The sequence below is a fragment of the Callithrix jacchus genome, chromosome 11 (genome assembly GCF_049354715.1).
Source record: "Callithrix jacchus isolate 240 chromosome 11, calJac240_pri, whole genome shotgun sequence".
Classification (NCBI taxonomy): Eukaryota; Metazoa; Chordata; class Mammalia; order Primates; family Cebidae; genus Callithrix; species Callithrix jacchus.
The window spans coordinates 962,722-980,449 of record NC_133512.1 but is presented as its reverse complement, the minus strand read 5'-3'; the positions used below and the strand labels follow the sequence as shown (position 1 = coordinate 980,449).

The window sequence follows — 17,728 nt, the reverse complement described above, 5'->3', positions numbered from 1 at the left end:
CCCTGATTTCCCAAGGCTGTCCTCAATGGGGCACTTGAATATGTATGTTAATAAATGCATTGGAAATTTGTCTTGGTTTTGTTAACCAACCTGATTACAAAACTAGGTAGGCAAGAACTGATCATTATTAGGAAAGAGTAAATAAATATTTTTATAGCCCTTAGAGCTAAAAAATCACTATTCCCAATTAAAGATATATTGAACATAGTTTTTAAATCTGATCGATATTGATTAATTTCTGTTCAGTAGTTAGTACTTTTTTTAACATTTATTTTTCTGGTATTAGACTAATGTGTTTAAGTTACACATGCTGAAATATAAAATATATATATATAAAAGAAAATGAAAATTATTACCTCTCCAGATATATATCATTATTAATAAAATTCCAGTGTAATTCTTTGTATTTTGCTTTTCTGTACATATGTATAAGATAAATTGGAATTATAATATAATATTGTCTTGTATTTGACCTTTCTCTTTCTATTTTGAGTATTTTATTCTGATTCTGAATATCGTGATTTACAACATGTAAAGAATCATTCATTTACATATTTTTCTCATTTTTGAGTTTTTGATGTTGACTGAAGTTTTTTCTTTGACTAAAATTTTCAGGAAGTGGGAACACCTTCTAAGTTCTTAAATGTCTAGAAGCACCTTTCTTTTGTTCTTGTATAGAACTGAGATTTGACTAGTGAAAATTCATGTAATACTTTGGGTTTTCTGGTCAATTTCTCTTTCTTTTCAATCTTTTCTCTCTCTCCTTCTCTCTCTGGTTGTAGGTAGTATAAGTAGGCATTTCAGAAAATTATATCAAGAGATAATTAGTCCAATACAATTTTTAATTGAGACCCCATAGTATCATTATTCAGGAAGGCAAATTAAATAAAGACATCATAGTATTTCCCCAAAGCTGTATGGACATGCAGTGTGGGATAGAACCAGCTCTCCACTGGGAGGAAGGAAGTTTATGGATCTTGAGGGCTTTGTCTGTCTTAACTCTTAGCTGCTTGCTATTGGCTGTTTTTATCGCAAGTCCCAACACCACAGAGAGTCTGACATGGGAACCCAAAAGAAACAGAATTGAACCACACATCTCTTGCTTTCTACTAGTCTAGAAGCCTAGTAGATGTCAAATCTAAGACCTGAAAAGCAAATTCTCTGTATACATGCTGTCATTGGAGCCTGTGAGCGTGTGCAAAATAACTGTTCTCAACTCCTTTTTCTCATTGTGGGAAAATTTCATCCATACTAATAATTTCACCCAGAGAATAAAAAGGAACCTGACTTCAGTTAAAAAGACCTACCTCCTGCCAATGTATTTTGTTTTTTCTTATTTATGTGCTTGCTTGTTTCAGTCTACAACTTTTGAGTTGTATCACCTTGATTGTCGTGCAGTTGATCACACTAACGCCAGCTATCTCAGAGATGTGAGGAAGAGATGGAAGTTGAGTAGAAAAGTTGCAGGAACACTTACTGTAACGTGATTGCTGTAGAGGATTCATACAATAGGGTAGGCTCATAACTGGTTTGATCATGATGTCAGAAGGGCTACCATTCATTCATGTAAGCATTAATTGCCTGATAACTACAGTTAAGAAGAAAACCAAATTTGTTTCTGAAATGTACCCCTACTACCAGTTTTTTATATGTTTTTTGCTAGATTTCCCATAGAAAATTGGTCTGACTCAGTTGTCAAATGAATTTTTCTTGCTCAGATAATATTTTATACTCTTTTATTGCAAACCAGAATTTAACACCTTCAGTTTTTATCAAAAATACTTTCAACTTGGGGTCATTTTGAATATTGAAAATTTGCCATGGATTCAGTGGGGATTCTGTCAGGGGGTTATAAATTATTTTCTAAAACTGATACCAGGTTCTGAATATGAATGAATTCTCCTTTTCCTTCCCTCAGTTTCCCACTCTGTAGCAAAAGTGGTCATCTTTTTATTCACCTACATTATTGGCTAAGGAAACTGACATTTGGCAGATGACTATTCTTCTATAACAAGACTTAGAGTTTATATACTTTCTGTATTTTATGTCTGTCTGGAATGCTGAAGACTGATGAAGATACATACGAATAAATTTACACTGGCATATAGGATAAATCACTCCCATAGGAAACATTTCATTTCATGAGCAAATACTTCATGAGTGTATGCTATGCACCAGGCACCATGCCAAGCACTGGGAATTCAGTAACAGAGATGACGTTTAAACCCCAACCTCAGTCACTGAAGAAGGATGAGTGACTGAAGAAGGATAAAGCCTGAGTGAACATTCCAGGGGACTTTCTGTGGTCACGCATCATACTGAGAATGCCATCTGACCATATTCTTCTGCAAGAGCATTCTTTCACTCTGTAGTTGCACCTTTCTATAAAGGCTGGAAGACATTTTATACATTACATGCACATAATTATGTTATTTGTAAAGAGATCTTTTCTTACATTTTCAGTGTAAATTATAAATACATTCTTTTGGACAGTAGAATGTCATTAAATACTCAGTGGCAAACATTTAACATTTAAATCATTGCTTCTCAACTCTGTATGTCTAAATCACCTGGAAAACACTCAATAATATCCTATTCTTGCCCCTCTTTCTCCCGAATCTTATTTAATTTGTTTGGAGATGAAGGTAGGGCATTGGCTTGGATGGATGAAAGGATGGATGGATTGATGGATGGATGGATCAATGAATGAAAACATAATATATTAAGGAAGACAGGTAAGGAAATACGAAGGCAGGAAAAGTAGACTTAAACAGACATCATAGACTTCCACAAAATGCATATCATAAAGCCTCGTGAACATGTGAACCTGGACCACATATGGGCTTTGAGCTCTTTAGCAGCCAAAACAAACAGAAACATGATAAATGCATAGTCATTCTGATATCCATGAGATTAAAAACAAATATATTACCTAGGAGAGTTAGCTTTTTTTCCAGGACCAAGGCTAACACAAAGGAAATAAATAAGACACCTGGTAATGAAGTATGGGGAATTTTAAACACATCTACAGAAAAATGTAATAAGGCTTTTCTCAATGGCAGTTGATGGCACAGGCTGGAAGGTCTTTGGAGTGAACTAAGTGCTACATGGAATGGGCCTCTAGAACCTTGGGAGGATTGGGCTCTGTTAAATGGCTTCTGTGTAGGTTATTCTCCACAATGCAATGCCCACCTCATTGCCTCCAAGGCCCTGCAGAATCTGAACCCTGCTTGTCATGAACACCATCTGTTGCTAAGCCCTTATGAAATTTACTTGAATTATACTCAGAGTTCTTTGAACATACCAAGCTCATTTTTACCTCATGGCCTTTGCATTTTCTAGTTCCTCTGCCTGAAATACTGTTTTTCCAGATTATTGCATGGCCAGCTCGTCATAATTTAGGACTTGGTTAAATGTCACCTTGTCAAGGAGGCCTTCTCCACCTCCTTGTCTAATGCAGTCCCCTCCCCTATGCTAACTGTGTTCCATCGTGTTACTCTGTTTTAGTTTTCTGCAAAGCACTTTTTACAGTCTGCAAGTATCTATTTATTTACTTAACTATGATCTCTTCTCCATAAATCGACTAGCTCACTGCTGTATTCCTTGTATCTAAAATAGTGCTTGACACTCTAGCTGCTCAACAAACATGAGTTGGATGAGTGAACCAGTCTCTTCATAAATACTTAACCTATGCGATTCTGCTGTGCTTTTAACTAAGCACAGAGCCAAGCCCTTTGTAATCAGTTGGATTGGAAATAATGCTAGTTTCATTTCACTAAAAGGGAGGACACAGACCAGGTACCTGGCCAAACTCTTATCTTGTGGATAGTTTGAAGACTGTGTTTTTTGTTCATAAGGCTCAATTATCCTCTTCCTTCTTTTAAACTCATAAGCAGTGTCCTCAGTGTGTTTGTCTTCAATTGCTCTAGTGTTGGATATTTTCACTTTATTTTTGTAATCAGTTGTTTGTGTTAAAACCCTAGGTCTTAAGCAAAACCATATGAAGCTGCAGTTTGTACTGAGGTGATGGGAAAGTTTTGTGATGTCTCTGAGACTTCATTTCCACATTTGTCAAATTGAGTCACAGTAATAGTAACTGCTGTAAAGTTGTCTTGAGGATGAAAATAAGTACCCCACAAAAAATACACAGCATAACACTTGGCATAGAGAACAAATTCAATAGAAGCTATTAATAATGATGACATTCATAATGCCATTCCAATATTGGTTTATTAATTACTATCCTTATTATTATTTTCTCCCTGCCCCATCCTCTCACTCAGTATTTTCAGAATGACATCATCATGAACCTATTTTATTGGTTTCCTAAATACATGGCAATCTGATGAATTAAGCAGAAATGTACCCAAACACTCAGTAAACCCCATAGATCCTCTTTGTGCATTAAAACAGGTCATTCTCCTATCAGCATGCCCTCTTTCTCTCTTTTCGGTGCCTTTCCCGACTTGTCATGGATACAGAGGAGAAGGCCAAGAAGGAAGCAGAAGAAAAGGCTCGCCTGGCTGCAGAGGAGCAGCAAAAGGAAATGGAAGCCAAAAGGCAGGCTGAGGAAGGCACATCTGGTAAAGCTGAGAAAGAGATGTCTGGAGAAGCTAGGAATCAAGTCAGTGGAACACGGGCACACAAAAGTGACAACCCTCATGGGAAAGATTCCAAAGCTGAGAGATCGTCAGGAGAACAGCAACAGAATGGTGAGTAGAATTGCACTTGTTGAAGGGCTGTTTTTGAGGAGTTAATGGCATGATGAATGGAAACTGGCAAACAACCCCAATGATGGGGACACCTCACAGGGTGAGGCTTTTCTGCTTATCCAGTTCCTGCTGATTCCCTAAAAACATATGATGGAATACTATTCAGCCATAAAAAGGAAGGAAATAATGGCATTTTCAAAAACCTGGATAGAATTGGAGACCGTTATTCTAAATAAAGTAACTCAGGAATGGAAGACCAAACATCATTTGTTCTCACACGTAAGTGGGAACTAAGCTATGAGGATGTGAAGGCATAAGAATGATATAATAGATTTTGGGGACTTGGGAGAAAAGGTGGGAGAAGGATGAGGAATAAAAGACTGTAAATTGGATTCAGTATATACTGCTCAGGTGATGGGTATGCCAAAATCTCACAAATCACCACTAAAGAACTTACTTATGTAACAAAACAACACCTGTTCCCCAAAAATCTATGGAAATAAAAACTTTAAAAAAATACGTTCATGCAAAAATTTTTAAAGAATCTATGATGTACCTGTTAATGTTTTAACAGATAGTGCAGGCCCCTCCTTGCTACCCCTTCTGAGGTCTGAACCAACTGAGAGATAGGTAACAAAATCAGGAAGTCAGTGATGGAGACATCAGCTCCGCTGCAACTGGAGCTGACTTGGGAAACACAGAGTTGGTCTGCTGAGCACATGGGCTTCTTTACAGGTTTGCTCTGAAATGAATTTACCCAGCCAGACACTGTAGAGCCAGGTACAGGACTCGTATCTCACCCCAACACCCTGGCAGGCTGCTTCTAAAGTGGCAGAAAAGGTGTGTGTCTTATAGAAAACATATCTCAAAACAGGCTGGGATGTGGATGGCTGAGCCAGACTGTGCATGGTCAACCCTACCGCCTAGATAAATAATCACTCCTCTCAAAAGAGGAACATGTAAGGGGTGATGAGAGAGGCAACGTGTGCTTCTTTCCTCTGCTTTTTCTTGTAACAGAGTGGGCTAGAAATGTGTTTCCTTTTGTAAAAGCAGCAATAACAATAACACTACCATTTTATTCAATGCTTAACATGTATCAGACATTGTACTTGAGATTCTACCTACATTACATCATGTAAAAATTCTAACATCTATGAGGTAGAAACACCCATTCCCATGTTGTGGGTGGGAAAATTGAGCCTCAGAGAGATGAAATCACTTGTGCAAAGTCAAGCAATCATTAAGTAGAGATCTCAGGTTAAACTCTGATCTGTGTGAGTCCCAGTGCTCTGTTCTGTAACCAGCATGTCTCAGTGGTTTGGTGCCTTCAGGGAGAGGGGCAATCAGAGAAATATGCAAACTTAACTGCTGTTTATAAGAGGTTTACAGTTTACTTATTCTAGGGGTTGGTGTCCTTTTTCTATAAGGGACAGGATAGTAAATATTTTTGGCTTTGCAGGACATTAGATCTCTATTGCAGCTACTCAACATTACCATTTTGAAGCAGCCACAGTTAATATGCAAACAAATGAGTGAGCCTGTTTTCCAATAAAACTTTATTTATAGAAATTACAAATTGAATTCTCCATAATATCATATGTCATAAAATATTTGTCTTCTTTTAACCATTTAAAAATGTAAAAGCCATTCTTAGTTTGTAGCTCATGAAAAACCAGGCAGTAGGTCCAGGTTTGACCCGTGGGCCATAGTTTGCCAACCCCAGGTCTAATCAGTGGGAGCAACCAGTGAACACAGATAAGCCAATGACATTGTCCTTGAGATTGTCACCAAGATGGATATGAATTCTACCAGAGGAAACAAAGACCCAGAGAGGGCAGATGTGGAGATAATAATTCATTTTGAAGTTGGCTAGGGGAAAGCCTGAAAGAAACAAAACAGGAGTCTGAGTCTTCAACGAGGCTGGCTGGATTTCACGACTGTGCTTATTTTCTGAAATAAGCAACAGTCTACCATTTCCCTTAAAAAGTAAGCAGTAGATGAGAGGTGAGAAAAGAAATCAATTTAGAGCAATAATAAGAAAGGCTAATGGTGGTTTGGGACTGTACTACGGCAGCCTAATTAAAATGATTTATAGCTGCACAGAAAGTCTCTTTTGCTTCCCCCCGTTTATTGAGTAACACCTCACATCAGCCGTTACTCTGGACACAACCCATGGGAAAATCAGCTAATGGGTTTTACTTGGGGAACATCATCAAACAAGCATGTGTCACTGTCCTGGCACCCTTCTTTGTGGGGTGCACAGGATATCTTCCAAGTTAGAGCTGAAGGATGTTAGTGAAGGGGTTGCTCGAAGTTTGGGCACCCATTGGCAGTGACATGATCCTCTAATCTTTTCTCTGTGTCAAGATTACTTCCACAACCTCCCCATCCCTGGCTGAGAAAAGGGGCCACCATGGGCCGCTGCTGGCTAGCAACCAGCCAAAGAAAACATCTCTGCAACTTCTAGAAGGCATCCTGGTGTTGCTGCAGCTGTTTTTCAGAGCAACCAGCAGGCTTAAAAAGCATGCATTAGGAGTGTGGAGGTTCATTGAGGGAAGAAGGAACTAGAAGGAACTGGTTTGACTATAGGGCTCAAGATCCTTGAGTCTACCTCTGGCATCCTTAAGATAGAGAAAAGCCAGTATTTGGACTGTTTCATGGGACTTATGAAGGATTTCTTTTCTTTTGGTGGTGGAGGAGGTGATGACCATATCTTCGACTTAAAATTCTCCTGTTTGGACCCTGGCCAGAGTAGACTCCCCTGCCTCTCAATTCTTCCAGCCAGTCTGTTTTTTTCTTTTTTTGTAGTCGTTGTTGTTGTTTGTTTGTTTGTTTTTGAGATGGAGTCTCACTCTTCTCACCCATGCTGAAGTGCAGTGGTGCAATCTCGGCTCACTGCAACCTCCACCTCTTGGGTTCAAGTGATTTTCCTGACTCAGCCTCTTGAGTAGCTGGTATTACAAGCACCTGCCACCATGCCTGGCTAAGTTTTGTATTTTTAATAGAGACAGGGTTTTGCCATTTTGGACAGGCTGGTCTTGAACTCCTGACCTCAGGAGATCCACCCACCTCAGCCTCCCAAAGTGCTGGGGTTACAGGTGTGAGCCATGGCGCCCTGCTGCCAGTCTGTATTCGTCCATTTTCATGCTGCTGATAAAGACATACCCGAGTGGGTCATTTATAAAGAAAAAGAGGTTAAATGGACTCACAGTGTCACTTGGCTGGGGAGGCTTCACGATCATGGTGGAAGGTGAAAGGCACTTCTTACATGATGGTGGCAAGAGAGAATGAGAACCCAGCAAAAGAAGTTTCCTCTTATAAAACCATCAGATCTCGTGAGACTTATTTACTACCACAAGAACAGTGTGGGGGAAACTGCTCCCAGGATTCAATTATCTCCCACTGGGTCTCTCCCACAACACATGGGAATTATGGGAGGTTCAATTAAAGATGAGATTTTGGTGGGAACATAGCCAAACCATATCACAGTCCATCCCATTTCAGAATGAGAGGGAATCTGGAGAGTTTACTGACTTCTAGCTTAGCATAGCGTTTGTCAAATTCCATTAAAAATATGTACTTTGTAGAATATATCACAGCCCCAAATGGTTATGAATCATCCTTAGATAATCATTTTTTATAAATTCATAGGCCAAAGGCATTTAGAAAGGGAAACAGTAAACAGAAGTCTGAAATCTAAGACTTGAGCTTCATAGAGAAGTTGCAAATACTGTAGTTGAGAACTTGGCAGTTTTGCCGCAAGAGGGAAATCCAGGTGCAAAGTTGGGGCAGATGGGAGTTCAGGGTTGGGGTATGAAACATGAGAGTGCGGTAGCCCACGCCCCTTGACGTAGATGGAATGGCTCGTGTTTGTCTAACTGGCTGCAGGAACGTTGACCAAAAAACTCAAACTTAAAACACATCCTCGGTCATTTGGTGAGTGGGTTATTCATCAAATTTTACAAATTGGACATTTAGTGAATGAATCTTTGGTGAATTTGTCTTCTTTCAGTAATAGTACCTTTATAATGGGGCTATTATAAGATTTAATAAAATGATGCACATTCTACTCTTTCTAAAACTTGAAAGTTCAAATTATATTACCCCTCACACTTTGAACTACAATACTGAGAAAACTGCCCTGGCCTTTTACATAAATGTCATTGTTTCAGCGATCACACAGGCTCATGATAGCTATTCCCTCATACACATACATGATATTAAGCTAAAAATGAAAGTTACCATGGAGTGGTTTTTGGTAGAATCCCAGACTCTCTAAATCATACCTCCCTGGAGACCATATTTGATGCTAAACTCTTCTTTGAATAGTTTGCTTAGAATACCTTTGAAGAACAAATGCTGGGTAACCAGGTGGAAGAGTAAGAAGAAGTTGGAATGTAACTCTTTGCACATCTATTATAAAGGAAGCATCATGTAAAGGAAGCTGAAAGCGAAAGAGGTTAGCTTTCAGCCCTAGGCCATTACGACATGTTGTCTTTGCTTGCATGCATCAAAACAGTTCTCAAAAAGCATTTAGCATACTGCCTGGCACAAATAAAGTAAAAAAGAGTAAACCCTGTCCCTCATACACATACCTTAGAGGCCCAGCTGACTTCAATTACTATTCGGATTTTTTGTCTTCAGTAAGTACCAGTATTTGAGTGAGAACATATTCTTGGTTTTATGCAGGCTAAAAAGAAAGCTTCCATTGGTAAGACTGGTAAGAAAATATTCAACACTTGAAAATAAGGGTGGGGGAAGAGGTCCCTGACCTTTCCATGTCATACTGGAATATTGTTGAACACACATGCCCTAGGATTATTAAATTATTTTAGATAGGGGTGCAGCACTATTTTACTGCAAAGAACCAGGTAGAAAATATTTCTGGCTGTTCCTGTCTCTTTGCAACTGTTGAATTCAACTGTTACAGCATGAGAGCTGCCATGGACAGTATGTCAATGAATAAATGTAGCCATGTTTCAGGAAAATTTTATTTGCCATAATCGGTGGCAGGCACCATTGATCCAGTAACTGCTACTCTTGAAGAACATGACTATGTTTAACTTTATATACTATTTGATTCATGCCTAGGTCCTGTGAAGTTACATGCTAATTTATAGATTTTTGACTGAGAGAGAAGATAACCGCCAAAGTTTTGGTTTTATTGCCCTGTAGGATATAACCAGTTTTGTCATTAACCTAGTAAACGTGTTTCGGAAATATCTGTAAATACCCAGCTCCAGTATTTTGGAACCTTCTTATTATTCCCTCATAAGTGGGTTAAATACATATTTGACACATATTCTTTCTAAGGGTAATGTTTTACAACTTTTACAAATTACATTTTGATAAGCTCATTTATTAAAATACCATTTATAGCTCCATTTTAGAATAATAACAACTGTATCGAGTGATATGCCTTCTAATGTATCCAATATGCCTGTAAGGTAGGTATTAATGTATCAATTTTGCAGATAAGAAAACTGAAGCACAGAGACATTAAATAGCTATTAATTGGTAGAACTTACAGTTAGCTCCAGTTTCTCCTCACTCCACAGCCTAACAGTAAATCTTAACTGCTTCTCTTAGAAGACAAACACATGACTTAACTATAGCTCTGTTTAACAAGAACTTTCAGCCTCAGTTTCTGTATCACAATCCAATTTACAGGACCTAACATGTGATTACAAAACATATTTACACTCAGACACATAGACCCTTATGACTATAAAATTACGCTGCATTTTTTTTTAACCTTGACAGGTTTAAAAGTATTTACAGCACCCCCCTCAGCTGTATACATATACTGTTTGTCATGTTTATTACTTTCAGGTGACTTGAAAGATAGTAAAAATCAGACAGACAAGAAGGATCACGCTAACATCGGAAATGATTCAAAGAAAACAGATGGTAAGAGTATTATTCTCATTACATTTTTCCATAAAATGTGCAATTTAATGCAGGCTTGTTAGAATCATACCCAAAATTTAAATAGTGGTTGTTCATACACTCTTATATCCTGGAAAAAAAAAAGCCCTTCACTATATTTAAAGGGTACTATTATTCCTTTATTAATAATTTATAAATTATTGTTGTATCTCTTCTCCTTCACCATACTTTCTCCATCACAAATGTTTTCTATACTCTTTCTTTTTCTACTTGTCATTTTTCATCTTAAACTTCATAAAGAGTTGATTTTGGACTTGCTGATCAGACAGCCAGAATGGAGTATTGTATACTGCCAATGTATTTATAAGTCTTTGAATGGGTCTATCATGCAGCATAAATAAGAAATGTTCCATGTTTTATGTTTTCATTTTTTTTTAAACCTTGAACTAGTTCCTATTTTTGCTTAAAACAAAAACAAAAGCAGGAATCTGAATAATGCTCCTGTTGGGAGGCAGCATATATGATTGTAGAATATAGCTTTGCCAGCAAGCACAAGTCCTAAAGGCAATGACAATGCAAAACGCATAAACAACATTCCACTTTCTAAAACCCAAAAGTGCAAATTATATTACCCTTCACGCTTTCAACTATAAGATTTAGAAAACTGCCTGGCCTTTTACATAAACGTCGTTGTTTCAGTGATCACACACGCTCATGGTAGCTATTCCCTCATACACAGATATGACATTAAGCTAAAAAGGAAAGTTTCCATGGAGTGGTTTTTGATAGAATCCCAGACTCTCTAAATCATACCTCCCTGGAGACATCATATTTGATGCTAAACTCTTTGAATAGTTTGATTAGAATACCTTTGAAGTACAAATGCTGGGTAACCAGGTGGAAGAGTAAGAAGAAACTGGAAAGTAAGTCTTTGCACATCTGTTATAAAGGATGCAGCCACCTTAACTTTGAGCCCTAAGCCATTATGACATGCTATCTCTGCTTGCATGCGTGAAAACAGTTCTCAAACTGTTTCTAAAAAGACAATGCAAATAATTAACTCCAGATGTCTTACTGCATAATACCTGGGAAACACATACCTGCAATTTTTTTAACCACTGTGCTTATGCAAATGGAAATCACTTACCTAATGAGTGTATCCTTCTTGAATAATTGCGACAAAGAAGTAAATAACACAGAATAAAGTAGAATTCAAAATGACAGTCTCTGAGCCAGACTTTATTGCAGGTAAGGTTTGTTTAAATACCTGAGGCTCTTTGCCAGCCATCAATACCAAATTAAGGCAACCAAAGCCAGAAAATGTACAGTAGAGTAATGATGTCAACTTCAAACCCAGAACCCAGACAATTTCTCCATCCTGTATCCAACTATTGGTCCACAGCTTCCTGTTAAATTGCTATAATATCAAAGCCCAGAATAAATCAAGTCCAGAATTTTTCATATGAGATTTTAAATCTCATTGCATTTATATATTATGGTACAAACATCTGCTCAAATGATGTCATGTGGGCATTGTGGATTACATTTTATCACCTTCATAAAGCTGCCTTTATCTGTGCCCTTTTTAACTGAATCATTCCCAAGTATTGAAAAGAATTAAACAGGTTTTTTTGGGGGTAAACTGATAAAATAGACTTTATGTTCTGTTGTGCAAATGAGTAAAGGTTGATTGTTTAATGAGCAGGAATCTTGATCTCATGAGGCAGTAAGCAGACTGCAATAAATTAAAGAGACATTTTTAAATGTCTATCTCTGTTTCCCTCCATAGCCTGTTCTTCTACTGCCTCAAGTAGGTCCTGGTGTATCTGTGTACTTGTCAAGTAGGTCCTGGTGTGTCTGTGTACTTGTCAAGTAGGTCCTGGTGTGTCTGTGTACTTGTCAAGTAGGTCCTGGTGTGTCTGTGTACTTGTCAAGTAGGTCCTGGTGTGTCTGTGTACTTGCAAGTTTGCACACAAACATAATCATGAACAACTCTGCATTTTGCATTTATTGATGAACTAATAGAACATCATCACTGCTTTGGTATCAACAGAACTGAGAGCATTGAGCTTCAGTGACTTGCTCTATTTTAGTCCAAAACCTTTAACAGGACTAAAACGAATACTTGGTGGCAGGAAGTGGGAAACAATTTGATGAGTCCCATCTACCCTTTCCTTTTTGGTCATTAAAGCCCTTTACTTCAGAAAAATTTAAAAAGGGAATATGTAGATCAGTAGATATATTGATTGCTTTTAAAACTATGTAGAAACAACCAGATAAAATTTGAACATTTCTTTTTGGATCCTATTATGTCTGATAATGAAGGGGAGTCAAGTTAGCAATTTTTAATGCCTCTACCCCCAGACCAATCCCTGGGAACCATTGGTGACTAGTTCTCTCTAATATTTGAGAGGGAATATCTGTTTACAATTCATGCCTAGTGTGAACATTCAGAGAGAAACCCAGTAGAAACTGGATCACAGTTGGTTATTCCCAAACTCCCGTGAACCAGGGCATGCACAGGGGGAAGCAGTGTGTGCTGAAAGGGTAAATTACATCCTGGCATAATGAACACATTGCAGCTGTACATTATTTCTGTAAGCCTACTGAAATGGCAGCAGCAATTTTCTAACTGACTTCAAAGAATGGATGTCCTTTGAAAGTACCTTACTTACCCCTAGGGAGAAAGTTTTGACATAAAAAGGTCTAGGTCACTGAGCCAAGATTCTAATCGTGCTTAAACTTTTCCGTTGGCGTTGGAAGACTTGTGGGGTGCCACACAAATGCATTCATTTCGGTGCATTTTTAGCCATGTTTATAATAGCATAGCCTCATGGACTTGCCATAATTTTTTATAGTTACCCAGAAATACATACTTGCCCTTAACTTTACTTGACCACATTAACAGAGAAATAAGAGAGCTATCTTTTGTGCCTCTCAAACAACTGATTATGATTAGGCCCTGTGTGGTTATTAGCTAAGTCTTACAGAGGAAATTCAGCAGGACTTTCTCCTTTATTGAATATTCTGGGAACGGGAATGTTTATCGATGGTCTCATGAAACTGAAAAGTCAGTTGTGAAGAGTGGAAAGGGTAGGCAAAAGAGTCTGAAAATGTCTGCTTTTGCAAAGAGAAGTAACAAGAATTGGATTTATCCCCCAACTTGAAACAGCCCAAAATCCCAGACAACATATGTGAAAGAGTGCTTTTTATGATACCAGACAGACATCAGGAAATGGAGAACAGTGATCGTTGTGAGACATGGAATAAATGAAGTGAGCCCTACAATTGCCTCAGCTCACTGCCTTGAAAGGACTTCCAGGCAGCGTAGAGAGGAGTGACACAGGCACATCTCAGTGACTTTCTGAGTTGAGAAGTTGGATAAAAATCCAGGAATACCAAGATGCCTATAGTTAGCGGAATAAAACAGTGGAGAGAAGAGGGTTGCAGAGAGACAAACTCCGGAGATCTGAAGAGTATAAGAGTACAGGCGTATCCCCTTATTAGCAGTTTCACTTTCCGTTGTTTCAGTTACCCATAGCCAACTGTGCTCTGAAAATATTAAGTGGAAAATTCCAGAAATAAACTATAAGTTTTAAGTTGCACACCATTCTAAGAATGTGATGAAATCTCATACCGTCCTGCTTGTATTAGTTTGTTCTCAGGTTGCTAATGAAGACATACCTAAAACTGGGTAATTTATAAAGGAAAGAGAAGTTTAATGGACTCACAGTTCCACATGATTGAAGTGGCCTCACTCACAGTCATGGTGGAGGCCAAAGAAGGGGCAAAGGAACATCTTACATGGCAGCAGATAAGAGAGTGTGTGCAGGGGAACTGCCCTTTATAAAATCATCAGATCTCATGAGACTTATTTACTATCATGAGAAAAAATCACCCCCATAATTCAATTAACTCCCCCCGGGTCCCTCCCATGACATGTGGGGGTTATGGGAGCTATGGTTCAAGATGAGATTTGGGTGGGGACACAGCCAAACCATATCACTGCTCTATCCCACCTAGGATGTGAATCATCTCTTTGTCCAGCATAATCCACACTGTACTTGCTACCTGCCTGTCAATAGCTGTCTCGTTTAACAGATTGAATGTTGAAGTATCACAGTGCTTGCAGTTAAGTAACCTTTATATTACTTGGCAATGGCTCCAAAGCATAAATATGGAGATGCTGGCAATTTAGATATGCCAAAGAGCAGTCACAAAGTATTTATTTTAAGTAAAAAGATGAAAGTTCTTGACTTAATAAGGAAAGAAAAAAACGTATGCTGAGGCTGCTAAAGATTTATGCTAAGAATGAAATCTTCTATCAATGAAATTGTGAAGAAGAAAAAAGAAATATGTCTATAATACATATAGAGCTCAGTACTATCTGAGGTTTTAGGCATCCACTGGGAGTCTTGGAAAATTTCCTGTGGGTAAAGGGAAACTACTACACCGAGCAACCCATACAATGAGAAAACTACTTGAGTCCAGAACAGAACCATCCAAGAGGATTAGAGGGAATAGTCCTGATGTTCACACAAGGCAGGGAAAAGTGCCTGTTCCCACTAGTCAGATTTAAATATCTCATTATTTAAAGAAAATTAGATAAAAGACTCATATTTATCTTACTTTAGTCATGGGGAATCATTAGCTGTAGCCTATATGCTACTCTGGTTCTATCTAACAATCTTAAAAGCAAGACATAAAAGGGATCAAAGTGTTTCCAAGTAATTTAACTGCATCCCAGAATAAGCTCAAGGATATGCATAAGAGTACAAAAATATCCAGCACCCAACAAGGTAAAATTCACAATGTTTGGCATCCAGTCAGAAATTACCAGGCATGCAAAGCAGCAAGAAAACACTACCCACAATAAAGAAAAAGCCCGACCAATTGAAACCAACCCAGAACTGAAACAGATGTTAGAATTAGCAGACAAATACATAAAAGCAGTTCTTATAACTGTAGCCCATATGTTCAGAAGTTAATTAGAGACATGGAAGATTTATTTTAAAAAGTCTAAAATCAAACTTCTAAATATGAAAACTGCAATATCTGATATGAAAAATGCAATCAATAGTATTAACAAAATAACATTAGATGAGATGAATGGTAAATACACTGAATGGAATTAGATTTTGGAGTGGAAAACAGTAGCAAAATGATAGCAATAGAAACTACCCAAAAAGAAACAGAAAACAAAGTGTAAAAACAGAATTGTAGGACACCTTCAAGTAGCCTGATAAATGTGTACTTGGAATCCCCAGGTAGAGGAGAGAGAGAGCCGGAAGGAAAAATATTTGAAAAACCAGTGTCTATAATTTTGCCAGATGATGAAAACTATAAATCTACAGATTCAAGAAGCTCAATACATCTCAAGCATAGGGAATATAAGGAAAATTACACAAAAGCATAGTATAATCTGATTGTTCAAAGACAGTGATGAAGAGACAAATTTAAAATCTGCCAGAGAAAAATTACACATATGTACAGATAAATAAACATAAGGATGACAGTAGATTTCTTGGGAAGAATGATGCAAATGAGAAGACAGCAGAGCCAAATTTTTAAATTAACAAAAGGAAAAAAAACTCAACAAAGAATTCTGTGCCTAGCAAAAATGTTTTTCAGAAACCAAAATATAATTAAGACGTTTTCATCAGATATACAAAAACTGAATGAATTCATCACCAGTAGACCCATCATGCAAGCAATTTTAAGGAAAGGAGAAGGATAATTATGCCATATGAAATATGGATCTTTACAAAAGAATGAAGAGCATTAAAAATGGCAACTATATGGATAAATATATATGATTTTTCTTATTTATCTCAATGATAATTGACCAGGTGAACAAAATAATATAAATGTACTTTTTAATTTATAACATATACAAAAATAAAATGTATGACTACAGTAGTATAAAGTCTAGTAGGGGGGAAATGGAATATCTATTGTAAGGTTCAGTATTACACATGAGGTGTTATAAAATCATTTGAAGGTAGATAGAGATAAATTAAGAGCATATATATTATGAACTCTAAAGCAATCACTAAAATGACAAAACAAAGATATGTAGCTGATTTGCCAACAACAGATAAAATGGAATCATAAAATAACCCAAAACAAGGTAAAACAATTAAGTGAACAAAGAGCAAGAGAGACAAATAGAAAACAAATAGGAAGATCATAGACTTAAAACACCTTTGAAAAAGGAAAAAGCTGGAGGACTGCACAGAAGCTTTGATTACAAGACTTATTATAAAGCTACAGTAATTCAGGCAGTATGGTATTAACATCAACACAGACAAACTAGTCCGAAAATAGATCTACATGTGTATAGACAGTTTATTTTTGATAAAGAGGAAAGAAAATTCCAAGGGAAAGTGATAGTCATCAACAAATGATGATGAAATGCTTGAATATCTGTATGCAAAATAATGAGTTTCTAACTATACAAAATATACAAGCATCTAAAAATTTATTATAAACATAAATGAAAATGTAAAGTTATCAGTTTCCAGTTAAGAAAATATAAGAGAAACTCTTTTTGATCTTGGGTTAAGCAAAGATTTATTAGGCATGACCCCAAAAGTACAAACCATAAAAAACAAATTGATAAATTATACTTTATCAAAATTAAAACTTCTTTTGTTCGAAAGCTTCTATTAGGAGAATAAAAAGACAATTCACAGTCTGGGAGGATAGTTGCAAAACATCCTGTTAAATAACCAATAACCATTACATACAAATACTCAATATTAAATAATAAAACAAACAATCCAATTAAAAACATACAAAAACTTCGAACAAACATTTCACTAGAGAAGATATACAACTAGCAAATAAGCACATTAAAATATCCTTGACATCATTAGGGATGTGAAAATTAAAAGCGAAATTTAAAACCATACTAAGATAAAATAAAGCTTATATGAGGGGATATGTATATTACATCCACATAATAATTTCTTAGCTCCACATTTCACTGTGGCTGTCAGGACACAGCTTTGTCAGTTGGTTTCCTCAGTGACGAAATTGTATTTCTTACAACCATTCTTTCTGAATATTTCTCAAGTTACTCATGTTCTCCTCTTTATGATCTCAGTACAGAAAAAAAAATGTAG

General features: G+C 37.1%; 1 protein-coding gene across 21 annotated transcripts in view; it reads left to right on the top strand.

Annotated features, from left to right (window-relative positions):
• The window catches only part of PDE1C (phosphodiesterase 1C), a 689,353-nt gene that overhangs the window by 597,433 nt on the left and 74,192 nt on the right, over positions 1-17,728 (top strand). For all 21 annotated transcript variants that reach the window (XM_078342145.1, XM_078342151.1, XM_078342149.1 and 18 more), the window contains 2 exons: positions 4,482-4,712; positions 10,545-10,622. In XM_078342145.1, coding sequence (XP_078198271.1) covers positions 4,482-4,712; positions 10,545-10,622 — 309 coding nt within the window. The remainder of the gene's footprint in view (positions 1-4,481; positions 4,713-10,544; positions 10,623-17,728) is intronic.